Below are 17,506 nucleotides of genomic sequence, written 5' to 3' on the forward strand. Positions count from 1 at the left end.
CACAAAGGAAGGGGTCTTATTCTGTCCCGTGATTCTAATGAATATGCAAACACAGGCTTGGCTGTCTGCCACAACTAATTACAGAGATAAAGCCACCCCTTGCCTAGGAGCCTAGAACGCTATCTTCAAGTAACTAAGATTAGACTTACTGAATGCTGTCTCAACGGCTAGTAAAATGGGCTGTTGTTTCCTGCAAAGATTCCCCTCCCGTCGCTCCACCTATAAACTCTTTGGGAGGGGCCACAACCGTAGCCAGCTGTCCCTATTTCCTTCTATGACGTCTTCTCCACAGCTGCTCCCTTCTCCTCTCAGCTCTACGCACACGCACATCAGGGACAACCTCCCTCTGTACCTCCTCACTGCTCCCTGACTCAGATGCCACCTGGTAGCCAACAGGCCTCTCTAGTCCCTGCTCTGACTCCAAAAACCCTCCAGAGTCTTCCTCATCCTCCAGAGCAGTCCCATAATGGTCATCGCTGTAAGAGTCCACCAACAGCTCAGCCGGCCGCTGCTGGGCCACAACAAGTCTTAAAATTATTCGAAAAAACTGAAGTAATTACAAAACGGCCAATTCTTACGACGCTGGGACAGGTAGCCCCAGTGAGTGTTTCCTGCCTCCTGAACTGCCCTGACTGGGATTACAATACAGCTACCTATTGGGACAAATAGTGCAGGGCAAAGGAGAACTTGTTAGAAGCACTAAATGAGATAGGACAAAACCCACTAAACTGGCCTGGGTTTCAGTGCACACCGCAGAGGGAAGGCAAGACGCCAGATGCCTTCTGGGTCCATCTCCTAGATGTGGGGGTTGCTTTCGCCCACTTAAGATGTGCATAACCCTAAGGACCAGTAGATCCTGGCCTCAGCATTCATTGACCAGTCAGCAAACATCATCGGGGACCATTTCCATCTAATTGTATCCAACTGATCCAGTTTGGAGATATCAGAACTACATAGAATAGCTAACTTTGTATTTGATCAGAGAAAGGAAGCAGAAAAGGAAAGAGAAAGGGATAGGAAAAAGAGAACGGAGAGAAGGGAAGATTTAAAAATGTTTGCAGCCATGCAAGATGACAGGAGGTATCTGAACCCTCCTCCATGAGATAATCAGCCCAGATGCCTCTGGTGTGAGGAAATGGGGGAGTTGGTAATGAATGCCCTCACTGCTTCAGGTGTGGGAGGAGGTAGGAGGAGGGGATATCTAAGGAGGTACTTCAAGGAAAATTTTCCAGGGCCTAAGAGTCATTTCCCCCTTCTGAGAGCCCCATTTGTCAATGGACCCACTGCCTCAAATAGGAGAACTCCAGGCTTCCTCATTTACAATTTGCAGACAGCTTTGGCACTTTATGGCTCAGCCCAAAGCCAGCAGAATTCAGGGCCACCTTCACTGGTCTCGCCATTCCCCTGAGGAATGGTCATGAAGGCAAGCCTGTCTTTTCCCTCATGATAGGCAGAAAAACTTATGAATGCCTGGTGTATACTGAAGCCACCTCATAATTAATCACAGACCTTAGAGTTTAGAGGGTCGATAGTGCCAGGAGCCAGGTATATCATTATTGGAGTAGGGGGTAAAATAATCCCCATATAATTCACCAATGATATGTGGGTTGAGATAGGACCCTGGACCATTTATTCACCATTTGCCCCCAGTCTCCCTTGTCACTGCTAGGCAGGGATCCCTTATGTAAGCTTGGAGCCACTATAAAGTGCTCTCCTGACGGGCTCACCCTAGACATCCGGACCAAACACACCCATCTCACAACCGTTTCAGTTGATTACATCAATTACATCCCAACTTATAGGAGCTGCCCCCTTCACTATGGGGCTGGGAATCTACTGAGCTTCCTTAAAGAAGCCACCCCTGTCAAGATGCAGGTCAAAGCAGGACCACCACCCTGCATTCCCCAGTACAGAATCACAGCTGAGGCAATTGAACTAATTAGAAAATTAATCAAGACATAAATGGCAGAAGGGGTCCTCCCAAAGTGCACCTCCCCTTGTAACACTCCGATCTTCCGAGTCCAAAAGCCCTGGACTGAGTCAGAAGGCAACACTATTTTTCGTTTTGTGCACGATTTGAGCCTCGTAAAGGCATATGTAATACCTAGTGGCCCAGTGGTACCAAACCCAGCCACCATCATCACTGGAATACCAGCTTCAGCAACTGTTTTCAGTGATCTCTGTGCAGTGTTCTTTAGCATTCCAGTAGACCCTGATTCCCAATACCTGTTTGCTTTGACATGGGAAGACCAGCAATACACTTGGACTCGCCTTCTCCCCAGGGGTATACAGAATCACCTACCCTACTCTCCCAGATTCTGAAGGCTCACCTGTCATCCATCCTTCTGCCACGAAAATCAACCTTGGTCCAATATGTGGAGAACTTGCTATTAACTTCAGAGATAGAGGATGACTGCACAACTGATACCTGTCACTTACTCCACTGTCTGGCAGAAAGGGAACACAAAGCATCACCCACAAAGCTCCAGTATTTACAAAAGGAAGTAACCTACCTAGGTTACATCATATCTCCAGGGAGCTGTAAATTAGCTCCAGAGCGCGTTAGGACCATATTGGGCATGAAACCTCCAAAAACCAAACACCAAGATAGGGTGCTCCTGGGATTTTTAGTATTCTGCTGACCGTGGATCCCTTCATTTGGGGAGCTAGCCAGACCTCGTTCAGTTAACCACGAAATATATGGCAGACCCCATTGAATGGACTAAGTAACTTGCCCAAGTATTTGAGAGAATAAAACAGACTTTAGCCCAGGGGTGTCAAACTCAGTGTCACTGAGGGCTGCGTCAGGGTTGTTTGACCTTGGAGGTCCGGGTGGCCATGGCCAGGGTGGGCGTGGCCCAGATGGGGCTGGGGGGATCCATTGTCTTCAGCGGAGGAAGGCAAGACCAGGGAGACCACGAAACAATTGCCTCCTGGAGCCCTCTGCCAGTGAAAACAGAGCTTGTGGCCCTCCTGACCTCTGTTTTCGCTGGCAGAGGCACCGTGGGCCGGTCCTTCGCTGTTTCCAGGGCAGCCCCATGGCCAAGATCTAAGCATCCCGCGGGCCAGATATGGCCTGTGGGCCTTGAGTTTGACACCCCTGCTTTAGCCAGTAACTACCAGAAACACTTCACACTTTTCATACACGAAAATCAGGGGGTGGGTTCAGGAGTACTAACACAAAAATTCAGCCTCGCACTATGGCCAGTAGCTTACTATTCCATCCAATTGGACCCAGGAGCCCAGGGAGCCGTCCCTTGCCTGCAGGCAGTAGGTGCAACTGTAGAGATAGTAAAACACTCAAAGGACCGTGTCCTTGATCACCCCCTCACATTAAGGGTCCCACATGTTTTCGCCATTCTCCTCAAATCTCAAACCCAAGCCTTCACCCAGCGGCGACTGACACAGTGCAAAGCCAAGCTTTTCACCACAGACATCACTTTTGAGTGATGTTCTACACTAAATCTGGCGACTCTACTGCCAACGGAATATGCAGACAATATCCTACATGACTGCCTCTACCTTGTCCATGATGCTGAGCTGCCATGACCCAATCAGACTGATGTGCCTCTGCAAAACATGCAGAAACTACCAAGCTAATAAATAACATATGGTTGTAGCGCTCATTTGATGCACCTCCTAGCCAAAGATTTGTGTCCCAGAAATAGAGTAATGTTGAAATTGCTAAAGACTTCCGTAACAATCATTTTGCAGCATCAGCTCTGAAAATAATGGGTGGAACCAAGCTAACGCGCCCACAAGATGTTAGATGGAACTCTGTAGTGGACTGTTTTGAACAATATATACATAAAAACAATATGATTTTTGCTCCAAGGAGACAACATACCTCCCTAGATTGACTGCCTCATCTGTAGACTATAGTTTCTGTTCCCCTAAGAATTGAATCTCCTATCACCAATATTCACCTTTTTTCCCTAGGGAAGTCTGGAATACTTTTCTTCCTGTCGCAGGAATGCTGGGTTGTACCTGTTATTTAGAAACTATTGATAAATGTTCTTTTGTTGGTGTCTGTATATTTTATTTTAGGGGGAGGCTATAAAAGTGATTGTTCAGTTCCAGAGGGGCTTTATTGGAGTAGACTAGGGCAGGGGTCAGCAAATTTAAACACTCAAAGAGCCACAAAGGTCCTAACCGGAAGCCCCAAGTTCAATTCTGGAGCCAACCGGAAGTCCGGTTCCCCCACCATAGAGTGTACTCCTAGCCCGGCGTCCTTTTTCCTTTGCCAACTGGAAGTCCAGTTTCCCCACCAGAGTCTCCTTCTAGCATGACGTCCTTTTTCCTCTACCTGTCCTAACTGAAAACCCTATCAATTGTGGAGCCGACTGGTGACAGGGAGCCACATGCAGCTCCACAGCCACGGGTTGCTGACCCCTAGACTAGGGTATATAGTAGGGGCTTTGCTCTAGGTTGTTGTTTTCTTCTATAAGTGATATGTTTCCATCAGTCTTACTCTTTAGGTACATACAGTACTGTGCAAAAGTTGTAGGCAGGTGTGAAAAAATGCCGTAAACAAAGAATGCTTTCAGAAATATAAATAATGATTGTTTATTTTTGTCAATTTTCAAAATGCAAAGTGAGCAAACAAAAGAAAAATCTAAATCAAATCAATATTTGGTGTGACCACCCTTTGCTTTCAAAACAGCAGCAATTCTTCTAGGTACACTTGCACACAGTTTTTGAAGGAACTCGGCTGGTAGGTTGTTCCAAACACCTTGGAGAACTAACCACAGATCTTCTGTGGATGTAGGCTTTCTCACATACTTCTGTCTCTTCATGTAATCCCAGACACACTTGATGATGTTGAGATCAGGGCTCTGTGGGGGCCATGCCATCACTTCCAGTACTTCTTGTTCTTCTTTACACTGAAGGTAGTTCTTAATGACTTTGCCTGTATGCTTAGGGTCGTTGTCCTGCTGCAGAATAAATTTGGGGCCAATCATACGCCTCCCTGATGGTATGGCATGATGGATAAGTACCTGCCTGTATTTGAAAAATGAGATTACAAAAGCCCAGTCCAGCACAATACCAATGAAGAAGAAAAATAACAGCTCCCAAAATAAACCAGCATGGCTGCATAAAGAACTCTCTGATAAATTGAAAGACAAAAAAGATAACTATAAAAAGTAGAAAGGGGATAACTAAGGCAAATATCAGCAAATAGCCTGAGCATGTAAAGATGAAGTGAGAAAAGCTAAGGCTCACAATGAAGAAAGGCTTGCCACAAAAGTAAAAAATAACAAAAAAAGTCATAGGTTTGCCATCACTGAGGTAGACCATAACCTACTACTAGATAAAGTAGAAGAATGTGGGTTGGACAGCATCACCACCAGATGGATTCGTAACTGGCTGACCAACCGCACTCAACGTATAGTCCTCAATGGAACTGCATCTTCATGGAGGGAAGTATGCAGTGGAGTACCCCCAAGGCTCTGTTTTGGGCCCAGTACTCTTCAACTTCTTCATCAATGATTTGGATGAGGGAATAATTGAGAACTCATCAAATTTGCAGATGACACCAAGCTGGCAGGAATAGCCAACACTCCAGAAGATAGGCTAAAGATACAGAAGGATCTTGACAAACTTGAACATTGGGCACTATCTAATAAAATGAAATTCAATGGTGAAAAGAGTAAGGTTCTACATTTAGGCAACAAAAACGAAATGCACAGGTACAGTATATGTGGTACCTTGCTCAACAGTAGTAACTGTGAAAGGGATCTTGGAGTCCTAGTGGACAACCATTTAAATATGAGCCAGAGCACCTGCTGCCATTTTTCTGCACCCCAGTTCCTATATTTTTGTGCATACTTTAGTCGCTTGGCCTTGTTCCCACGTTGGAGGTATGGCTTTTTGGCTGCAACTCTTCCATGAAGACCACTTCTGGCCAGACTTCTCCAGACAGTAGATGGGTGCATCTGGGTCCCACTGGTTTCTGCCAGTTCTGAGCTGATGGCACTGCTGGCCATCTTTTTATTTTGAAGGGTAATAAGCTTGATGTGTCTTTCATCTGCTGCACTAAGTTTCCTTGGCCGACCAATGTGTCTACGATCCTCAACGTTGCCCGTTTCTTTGTGCTTCTTCAAAAGAGCTTGAACAGCACATCTTGAAACCCCAGTCTGCTTTGAAATCTTTGTCTGGGAGAGACCTTGTTGATGCAGTATAACTACCTTGTGTCTTGTTGCTGTGCTCAATCTTGCAATGACATGAAACTATCTTTCACAACCTCACCTTGATAGCAGAGTTTGGCTGTTCCTCACCCAGTTTTAAGCCTCCTACACAGCTGTTTCTGTTTCAGTTCATGACTGGGTTTCAACCTAGTGTGACATTGATGATCATTAGCACCTGTTTGGTATAATTGGTTGATCATACACCTGACTATAATCCTGCAAAATCCCTGACTTTGTGCAAGTGTACCTATGAGAATTGATGCTGGTTTGAAGGCAAAGGGTGGTCACACCAAATATTGATTTGATTTAGATTTTTCTTTTGCGTGCATTTTGGAAATTGACAAAAATAAACAATCATTATTTATATGTCTGAAAGCATTCTTTGTTTACAGCATTTTTTCACGCCTGCCTAAAACTTTTCCACAGTACTGTATGTAGGCTCCAGAGGTGGGTTTCTACCGGTTCGGGGGAACCAGTAGTGGTAATTTGGCCTGGGTCGCAGAACCAGCAGTGACCCAGATGGGCCACGCCCCCAAACTGGTTCCCTCGGTTGCTGCTGCCGTTGTTTTCTTGGACTGGCAACATGTTTTTTAGCTGTGCGCACGTGTGCAGTTCGGGAGGGGGACAGGACAGGCAGGCTGAAGTGGCGCTAGCGATGGCTGAAGCCTTACTGTGCAGGAGCGAAGCGCAACTTGCCTTTGTGCTGCCCATTCCACCTTCGTTGCAGTACAGTTGCACCAGCTGGTGGCACCCAAGGCAGCCCGCTTCGGCTTGGAGCTGGAAGCGGCAGCAGCAGTTGTTTCTACATGGTGCTGGCAGCAGCGAGAAAAAGGGCTGGGCACTCCTGCTCCTCCTCAGCATGTGTTCAAAGGCCATCAAGTGAAAAGGAGGCCAGAAAAACAAAGCGAAGGGGAGGGGGAAGGGCACCCCATGCGAATGTGCCTCTTGGCCTTTGCCTGTATACGCTGCCTCTAAAGTTTAAAAAACCAGGTGAGGGGAGAAAAAAAAAGGCGATCTGCTAGGGCAAACCAAGCAGCTGCTGCTCTGGGAGGACATGCTCCATCTGGTCACTTTTGCTTCCCATCCGTTAAAGCCCACGCCTTGGGAAAGATAAGGGGGGAAAGTCTCGAGCCCTGCAGGCACCATGAGAGGAATGGTAAGCTCGTTGGGGAAAGGGAAGAAGAGAGTGTGACCACAACGGGGGGGGGGGGGGGGGAGGAGGAAGGGGCAGTTGTAATGTTGGCGCTCAGGGCCGCGATGCAGTCTCAAACCCCTTCCTGTGCCGGGGAAGTGGGTGGCTCTGTCATCTATCAGGCTTGCGCGCACACACACGAGGGTGGGGAAGAGAGAGATGAGAAACAAAGAGCGATGGAGAGAGAAAGAGAGAGGGAGAAAGATGAGAGACAGAAAGAGCGGGGGAGAAAGAGAGATGAGAGATAGAGGGGGAGAGAGAGATGGGTGAGAGAGAGAGGAAGAGATGAGAGAAAGAGAGAGATGAGAAACAGAGAGGGAGAAAAGAGGGAGATGAGAGACAGAGAGAGATGAGAAAGAGAGGGACAAAGAAAGAGATGAGAGAGGGAGACCTGTTTAAGTGAACCTTGTGGTCATTAAGCAAACACTGTGATTGTTAAACAAGTCCATTTTCCCCAATGGGCATTTTTAACCAGAAACCAGAAGAATTGTTGGAATCTGGCAAAAAAACATAGAAAGCCTCAATCACATGACTGTGTGGGATGTTGTAACTGGTCGTGTGTGTGTGTGTTTGTGTGTGTGTGTGTGTGTGTGTGTGTGTGTGTGTGTGTGTGTATGGCTGTAAAAACTCCACAAACTGGTCAAGTAGCTCCGGGGAGGTCAGTCGTAAATTAACTTGCTAAGCAACAGCCATGAAGTGAGGACCACTTGTATTTGGTTTGCCTTAAGGGTTCAGGGAAGGAAGGAAGGAAGGAAGGAAGGAAGGGAGGGAGGGAGGGAGGGGAGGGAGGGAAGGAAGACACAGAGAGAGAGAGAGAGAGAGAGAAAGAAAGAAAGAAAGAAAGAAAGAAAGAAAGAAAGAAAGAAAGAAAGAAAGAAAGAAAGAACATATAGTTGCATGGATGGATAGATACATGTAGGGAGAGAGGAAGGAAGTGTGAGAGAGAGAGAAAAGGGAGAGGAAGGACTACAAAGCCTGGCACTAGAAGTGGCTTCAGAAGACACTTTGAAACAGCACAGCTGTTTCAGGTCTGGAAGGGATCTCGGAGGTCATCTAGTCCAACCCCCTGCTCCAGCAGAAGTTCTTTACAGAATCATAGAATAGCAGGGTTAGAAGGGACCTTGGAGGCCATCTAGTCCAACCCCCTGGTCCAGCAGGAAACCTTATATTGTCTGGATTATTTTGGTGCCTCTAACAGAAAGGAAAATTGCCAAAAAGGAGAAGTAGATTACTAGGACAAGGCTGCCATGCAGAGGAAGTCCTTGACTTATGACGAGCCCAACACTTTGGATGCTAAGCAAGAGCGTTGTTAAGTGAGTTTCACCACATTTTACTCAATCCATGACATCTCCTGGCTCTAACAGTCATATGCGGGCTAGAGAAGAACATCTGAAGGCATGTGTAATGTTCTAATGTACAGAAGTTATAGTTAAATGTGTGGCAGAAAGTGGACTCTGAGTGTTTTTCCAAATGCAGTAAGTGAGGTTGAATGTGCATAGTTTTAGAAGAGGTGTGTGTGTGTACATACACATACAGTATATATAGTAGACAATGTATCTTTTTGTGTGCCTATACACACTCTATACCAGCGATGACGAACCTTTTTGGGCTCCCGTGCCAAAAGCGGGGGGAGCGCAAGTGGGTCGTACGCAGGCGTGCCATACCCATAATGCTATGCGTGCAACCCCCCCTGTTGCGCATGGGCGCAAACACGCCCTGCGCATGCGTGTGACCCCTCCCTTTTGGCCCACGATAGACCTGTTTTTCACCCTCCCCAGGCTCGAGAAGCTTGCAAGGAGCTTGAGGAGGGTGAAAACAGCCTCTCCCACCCTCCCGAGGCTCGTTGCTGTCTCTCGGACTGCACTGGGGGAGAAGCATTTGCAATCGGTGTCTGCCCCGCCCACCTCCCCCACGGCAGCTTCTCCTTCTTCTGGCTGCTCCAGTATCCCAGCCAGAAGCAGCCCTGTGACAGCCGCTGGGGGTGAGGGGGCGGCGGTGGCGGTGGCAAGCATGGGCAGGCGTTTCCCTCCCTCCCCACACGAGCGGGCTGCTTGCATGGCTCTAGCCTGCGGCTCTAATGAAGATCTGCAGTCCGGAGCGCTGCTACTTCCAGCCGGGATATATTCTGCCAGACCCTTGGCGGCGTCTTTATCCGGGTAGCTTGCCTCCCTGCCAGCAGCTCATCCAGTGTCCCGGCTGGAAGCAGCAGCGCAACAGTTGCTGTTACCAGGGGCGAAGGGGTGGCGGTGGAGAGAACGGGCAACCACCACCCCATCATCCTCTCCCCAACAGTGGCTGTTGCGCTTCTGCTTCCAGCCAGGATGCTGGCGGAGGAGCTGCTGGCGGAGAGGTGAGCTACCCGCATAAAGACACCACCGAGGGTCTGGCAGAATATATCCCGGCTGGAAGAACCAGCGCAACTGCTAAGGAGTAGCGATGGCAAGGATGGCCGGTCCCAGGCGTCCCTCCCCCCCGCCTGAGCAGACTTCTTCAGAGCTCCAGCCCGCAGCTCTGTTGAGAATCTGCAGTCCGGAGCGCTGCTACTTCCAGCCGGGATATATTCTGCCAGACCCTTGGCGGCGTCTTTATCTGGGTAGCTTGCCTCCCTGCCAGCAGCTCATCCAGCGTCCCGGCTGGAAGCAGCAGCGAAACAGTTGCTGTTACCAGGGGTGAAAGGGTGGCGGTGGAGAGGACGGGCAACCGCCACCCCTTTGTCTCTTCCCAACAGAGGCTGTTGCGCTTCTGCTTCCAGCCGGGATGCTGGCGGAGGAGCTGCTGGCGGAGAGGTGAGCTACCCGCATAAAGACACCACCGAGGGTCTGGCAGAATATATCCCGGCTGGAAGAAGCAGCACAACAGCAAAGGAGTAGCGATGGCAAGGACGGGCGGTCCCAGGCGTCCCTCCCCCCCCCCCGCCTGAGCAGACTTCGTCAGAGCTCCAGGCTGCAGCTCTGATAAGGATCCGCGGTCCGGAGCGCTGCCGCTTCCAGCAGGGATATATTCTGCCAGACCCTCTGCGGCGTCTTGATGCGGGTAGCTCGCCTCCCCGCCAGCAGCTCCTCTGCCAGCATCCCGGCTGGAAGCGGAAGCGCAACAGCCGCTGTTGGGGAAGAGACAAAGGAACGGCAGTCACCCGTTCTCTCCACTGCCACCCCTTCGCCCCTGGTAACGGCAACTGTTGCGCTGCTGCTTCCAGCCGGTGGCTGCCCGGTTGCTTCTATGCAAGAAGCCCACTCAGACGGGGGAGGGAGGGAAGCCCCGACCACAGCTCTACTAAGAAGCGATGGCCAGGAACCGCTCTCTGTCTTTTGGCACGCGCGGCCGTTGCTCTTTCTGTTGCTGGTTTTTGGTGTGCATGCGTGCCAGGAACCAGATCACCAAACGACCGACACGCATGTGCACCCTGGAAACAAAAAGATCACATTCCTAGCGTGCGCATGCGCACCGGGCGGCTCCACTTCTGCTTTCTGGCACGCCAATACGTGTCAAGACCAGCTGGCTGCTGCGCCCGAACCCGGAAGAGGAACTGGTGATGGCTCCGCGTGCCAGGAGAAATGGCTCTGCGTGCCACTTCTGGCACGCGTGCCATAGGTTCGCCATCACGGCTCTATACTATGTAATATGTATGTACACATATGGCATATATACATAGGATTAAATAGTATATTTTGGATGTTCAGTAGTAAATAAAGACAGAGAAATTGTATCTCGTTGAGGCCTTTGAGGCTAGGAGAGGCCAGGCAAGGCGCCCCTTGATGCAAGTGACGTCAATTTGGCCACGCCCACCCAGTCAGTCACATGGCCATGAAGCCACGCCCACCCAGTCACATGACCAACAAGCCACACACCAAACAAGCCACGCCAACAGAACTGGTAGAAAAAAAAATTGAAATCCACCCGATAGGCTCGTTTTTTTACGGAAGCTGTTTGTTCCCTATTGTGTTTGATTTGGATGTATCGGTTTTCTTCTTTATGTTCATATATGGTCCTCATTTTTTAGAAGCTGCGTGCTCCCTACTGTGTTTTATTTTGGTGTAGTCTTGTTTAGGTTGGGATTTCTCACTTTGCTAATGGAATTTCAGAGTGGCTAAAACCTTTACTTTTTCTTCTAGTAATTGAAGTAGTTTACATTTGATACATACATAGTTTGGTTCTTCTGTGGATATAAGGTGAAACATATGGAACACTTTTCAAGTCACTATAGTGGGTCAGTCTCTATTTCCATGACTTTTTTCTTTGTTTGGTATTTTAAAAAAAATATCCAAAAATTTAAATATTTTCCATGTTGCAAAGTGCCAGTTTACAATAGTTTAGAAGAGTTCTTGACCTTTTGTTCTCTGTCTTGAAAAATTCATCACTACCTTCCCTGTTTTAAGTGTCTGTCTCTTTTTCTGTGGTTTTATTTTTTTTCCTCTTAGATCATCAAGAATTTAAAAATTTCTAAAGAATTGAATTAAGTAAACTTTTAAAAAAATGTTTAGTTTGAAATTGAAAAAATGAAAAGAATTTTAGAAAAAATTGGAAAAAGAATTGAAAAATTGAAAAAGATTTAAAAATTGAAAAAAGAAATTTAAAAAATTATAAAGGAATTTTTCTTAAGGGAATTCAGAGAGTTTAAAAATTTAAGAATTTACAACAGTTTTTGGCCCTTTATTAAGTAATATGCACTTTTTTTGTTGGAAGTCTCAGGCTATTTTCTAGATGCTTTGCTCTTAACCATCTATACTCCCCTCAGCTGCTGCTGGTCTGCTGCACTGCTCTCAGCCGCTGCTGTGGACGCTGCTGCTCAGTTGGTCCTCTGTGCTGCTCTCAGCCACTGCTAGTCCAGGAGTGCTTCACTCCTCTGCCATGTAGCTCTGCACTACTGCTGCTCAAGGTCTGCCGTGCTGCTCACAGCCACCGGTCTGCTGCCACCTAGCTCCGTTTCACCACTGCTTAGTGGCCTCCGTTTGCACCACACTAGTTCCACTCAGATGTCAGACTGGGTCATTGGGCTGTCTCTCCATCTCTGAGCTCGGCTGTCTCTCCTTCTCTCTGATGGGTTGCCGGGGCACCTCTCAGCTGGGCTAAGTCTCAGTTGGGCCGCCAGGTCACCTCTCTGCTGGGCTACCTCTCACCTCTTTGTTCAAAGAGTTCAAGCTCTCTTTTTATTCCCTCCTGTAGCTAATCTTGATGTTGCCCTCTTGGTATGGTTTGTAATCCACACATGTATTGAAAATTACAGATCAGTAAACTTTGCAAAGTAAAACAAAATCTTAGCTTAAAAGGGGAAAAACCGTATCTCAACTGAGAGCACAAAAAGAATTGTCAGCTTGTTGTTAGTGTAAAAAAGATTATACAGAAATATATATATGGTATAAAAAGATATTACGAGGTAGCCCACAAAAATCCACAAAATATATAAAAATATTAGAAACTTAAAAATATTGTAAAAAAAAAAATTGCAGTCTCTATTTGTAATCCACAAAAAGATTATGCTACAAGCAGAACTCACCAGAATTTGGAACTTTGCACCCAAATAAACATTTGATTTCCAAGATTTATCCCATTGCTCCTGACAGTCTTTTTTAAATTTGGAATTTTAACTGAGGGTATTTTAATTGTTAATTTTAATTCTATTATTATTAGTGTATGCATTTAACGATTGTTACCTCCTCCATGTACATGTACGGGTATGTGTTTGTATGTATGTGTATATGTATTGTATGTATATGTATATTTGTATGGGTTTTTATTGTACGCTGCCCCGAGTCCTTCTGGAGAGGGAGCGGCTAACAAATTAAATTTATTCTATATATATTCTATTTGTCTTCTCTCCAAGTCCAGTCTTTTCCTCCATTCACTTTTTCCCCCCTGTGGTTGCATTTCTGTGCATGTTTGGATTAGGTTTTTTAAGGTTTTTAATTATTCAGGAGAGCCTCACTTCTGCCTGTCTGTTCTCTCCAGCAGTCTCTTAAGCACCCTCAGCAGTCTCTTAAGTTTAAATTAAAATGAGGGCAAATAAGGTACCTGCTGGGCCCACCACTTCCAGTGGTAACCATCTGGTACTTTTATTCCTTTCCCAGTCCCAAATTTATCTCCCTAAGTAGCCTGACAAAAGATTACTGCAGGGGTTCTCAACCTGTGGTCCATGGAGAAATGTTATGATTTAAATCTTTAGTTACGTCTTGGGGGTCCATGGCCACAAAAGGTATTTAAAGGGGGTCGGTGGTGAAGAAAAGGTTGAGAACCACTGGATTACTGAGATTTTGTTCCAGACTGTCTGTGGACCTGTCCTCTTATGAACATACTGCAATAATGTGTTGATGGACCCTAATTGTATTATCAGTTGGGTTATATTCTAATTAATTTCCTCTTAGTACAGTTTATTTATGGTAAAGTCTTGTATTCTCACTTTATTCAGTAAAAATTGTTAATCCAAACATTGTGTTCGTATATCAAACAACTACCAAATATAGCTTATATGTTTAAGAAAAGTTATATTTCTTCCAAACAGCATCTTCTTAAATATGCTGAACTTACACATTATGGGTGTGGGCATGCAACAACAAAAAGGTTAGCCATCACTGGTTTAGCAGTATCCAGGCTATAATTTTCTACATGATTTATAAGTAATTATATGCAAGATATAAATATTCAGAACCTTTTATGTTTGCATTCTTTTTCTCTTTTCTTGAAGTTTTGACTATTTTCTGAACCTCTTGTTCAGAATTTTAAAATGCAGTCTCCTATGACCTAACTTGTAAGAAAGTGTTACTGAATGAATGAGTCGTAATATCTCAGCAAACATGTAAAGGACTATACTGTCACTGTACTAATTTCTATCAGCAGGACCTGAAGCCTAGTGACTCAGTTAATTGCTTGTTCAGAATTCACCGTATATCCAAATGTGGGTAGCTGCACAAATTCAGGATAAAAACACACCAGCCTACAATTTACCATACTTTTCAGAGTATAAGATGCACTCCCCCCCCACCCCCAAAAGAAGGTGGAAATGTTCGTGCGTCTTATACATCGAATAAAGCCATTTTTGGCCTCTGGAAACCCCGCCCCACGGGTCCCGTTTTTGCCAAAAACAGACTTGTTTTTCGCAAAAACAGGGCATGTAGAGGGTTTGGGAGGCCTGCAGAGTGCTCTTAGGGGCTGGTGAGGGCAAAAATGTGAAGCGTGGGGGGTTTGGAAGGTGAAAAACAGGCCCATTTTTGGCCTCCCAAATCCCCCAGGAATAGTTTTTGCTCTTCCCAGCCCTCAGGAGCACTCTGCAGGCCTCCCAAACCCTCTGCACGCTCCATTTGTGAGAAAAATGGGCAAAAAATGGGCCCATTTATTGCCTCCCAAACCCCCCAGGGGTGCCATTTTAGCTCTCTCCAGCCCCCAGGAGCACTTTGCAGGCCTCCCAAACCCTCTACGTGCCCCATTTTTCTGAAAAACAGGCCCATTTACCTCCTCCCAAACCACCCAGGAGTGCCGTTTTTGTTCTCTCCAGCCCCCAGGAGCACTCTGCAGGCCTCCCAAACCTTCTGCATGCCCCATTTTTGACACGCAGAGGGTTTGGGAGGCCTGCAAAGTGCTCCTGGGGGCCAGGGAGGGCAAAAAATTTTTTTTCTTCTTTACCTTTTCGAAATCTTGGTGGCTTACACTGTGGTTTCTTATTGTCCGAAAAATACTGTAGTTCACAAAATGTAATATTAACCCAGGGGTCTCAAGGAACAACTGGAGGAGAAATACATTTCAAATTGATATTAAGCAGAGTTTTACTAAAAATATAATTATTAGGTTATAATATGCATATATGAATTAAGTAGAACATGCATTTTCTTCATATTTCACACCATAATGGAAATAAGACAAACATGTTACAGTTCAATTTTCAAATATTTCATGACAAGGATACTGCGCTACAGTTATGATGCATGTCGTAATGTGTTAATCTTTCTTAAGTAAAAATGTGGTGTTTATGTCATTTATCCAGTTTTAAGGTAGCCCAAGCCATGCATTTGTTAAAACATTGTGCACTTCCTATATGCTGAAATTTACATATTGTTTTAGTAAACGTTATGATTGTTAGTACGCAAAGTTTATTTTCTAAAAGCTGAGTATTTTACTAGATGAACAATATATGAGACTCCTAAGTACTTTTTACGGCTCACCACAAAATTGAATTAGTACCAAATCATGTGGGCGTCAAAGAAACTAGGCGAAATGACTGATTTAATTTTAACTGGTTTCCATACGAGTACTGAATTTAACAAGCCAATTTAGGGAAAACAGAAAGCATCGACCAATAACCCAAGTTTTTCATCCTATTTTGTGTAATTTCTTCCTGTAAACTGAACAACACAACTTGTTTATACCTATCCATGCAGTTCAAGAGTCCTCCTTCCTTACCGTAACTTAGCTGGTGGCTTACAGGACAGCAGCAAATCTGACAGGTAGATGGCAAAGCCAGCCACGCTTGCAGCCTAATTAGAATACAAATACGCCACCTAGCGTCCAAATGAACGGAACTTTTAACCTTCCGCGCCGTTAGAGCTCGCATTCTGGCAGCTGCTGCGCTATTAAGGCCCAGCCCAACGATAAAGAGGCATGACAAAATGGCGGCTACTCGCCGAGACCCTCTTTGTGCCTTTCGGGAGGCTAAGTGGAGGCCAGCAGGCGGCCTTGGCACCCGAGCCGAGACAGACATATCAGGAGGGGCCTCCACAGAGGGCAGACGGGGCTTTTAGGGATCAACATCGCCGTCTTCCCATGGGAGAGGGGAGGGCAGAGGGAGGAAGCGGGTAGAAAATGGCGGCCATTTTGTCCTTGCGCAGAGGTGATGGTGGGGGCCTGGTTATAGGACGATGGCGGGGCCCAGATCGGCCAGAGTTAGGGGGGGGGGGGGGCTGTCACGTACCGACTCCTCTTCCTTCTCCATGCCCGTGGGCATTTGCGGCACGGCACGGTTGATCGAGGCATACTCGGCCAGGTCGGGCAAGTCCTCGCAGCGGAAGACGGGAAGCGGCTTAGACGCGTCCAGCGCCCGGGCCCGGAACGACAGTTTGCTCATATTAGTCGTCGGCTGCAACTCCTATGGCGGCGGTTGCTGCTCCAGCACAGCGGAGGGAGGCAGCGAGAGCGCTCCGAGGTGCGAGCCGGACCCCGACGAGAACGCTCATGGAGGGACCGGGACTCCCGCGACGGGGCGGGGCTCGCTCTGAGGCGGGTCCCAGCTGCGCCGACTGGCGCAGCTAGGCCAGGGCGCCGGTTTTTCACCTCCGCCGCTCCGGGTCTGCTCAATACGCCACGGCCAACATGGCGGACATTAAACCTCGACTGGCCTCCTCTTTCAGCCAACCCCAGCGCTACAGCCATTCCCACACTGCATCGCGCAAAAGCGTGGGCACGACGCTGCTGAAACGAGCGCGCGGCGCGAGCACGGTAAGGAACGGGCACGAAAGAGCGGCTATTTTGACTTTTGCCGGGCCGAAGGCTGTCCAGTCTCTCTCCCGAGGCAGCATCGTTCCTCTGTTAACACCGCTCTCGAGTGAAAGAGGGACGGATCTATCACTGCCGCCTGGAGGAAGGTACAGGAGAAAATCCAAGCCTCGGAAAATCGGGAGCATCTCCGGCCTGTACCCCATGGGAGAAAGATGTTCCGTTTAAACATACTGCGTTAGAGTGCAGCCGCTTCATATTTTCTTTAAATCCTATTTTCATTTATCTCCGGGCCACGTTCTCTCTATAAAACAGGCCCCTGCGACATATCTCTTATACATACAGATATTTAAAACCGCTGATTGGATATTCTAAAGTTAACAGTTCTCTGGATAAAAGGTGTAGTAAGGTAACGAAAAATAACCCAGAGAGCACAAACAGGAACGAATTAATGAATACATAATCAGGGACCAAAGCTAGAGGAAAACACGCACACGTAAACAGGAAGAGGTTACACTTGGTCACAAAGGAGATAAGATAATAGGATTAGGAAAAGGATAATGGAGTTGGGAAAACCCCGAATCTAGCAATGATTACAAGATAACACGAACACCATGACCATCTGCATAAAACAGATCTCTTTGATAAGCGCCCCGAATAACAGGAAAACATCCTCTTCAGGTTTTATGATAAGATTAACATAAGGGCA

At 46.9% G+C, this 17,506-nt stretch overlaps 1 protein-coding gene across 5 annotated transcripts in view; it reads right to left on the reverse strand.

The window, feature by feature from the left end:
- Nucleotides 1-16,684, reverse strand: part of LOC309400685 (enhancer of polycomb homolog 1-like) — a 180,077-nt gene extending 163,393 nt beyond the window's left edge. Inside the window, exon 1 of one of the 5 annotated variants that reach the window (XM_081969283.1) lies at nucleotides 16,277-16,677. In XM_081969283.1, the coding sequence (XP_081825409.1) occupies nucleotides 16,277-16,429 (153 nt within the window). In that variant the 5' untranslated portion in view covers nucleotides 16,430-16,677. Of the gene's footprint in view, nucleotides 1-15,768; nucleotides 15,905-16,276 lie in introns of those variants that run through there. The other 4 variants (XM_081969282.1, XM_081969284.1, XM_081969285.1 and 1 more) reach the window with 4 other exon arrangements.
- Between the last annotated feature and the right edge of the window lie 822 nt (nucleotides 16,685-17,506).

The sequence above is a fragment of the Natrix helvetica genome (assembly GCF_964273705.1).
Source record: "Natrix helvetica genome assembly, chromosome: W".
In the NCBI taxonomy this organism is placed as follows: domain Eukaryota; kingdom Metazoa; phylum Chordata; class Lepidosauria; order Squamata; family Natricidae; genus Natrix; species Natrix helvetica.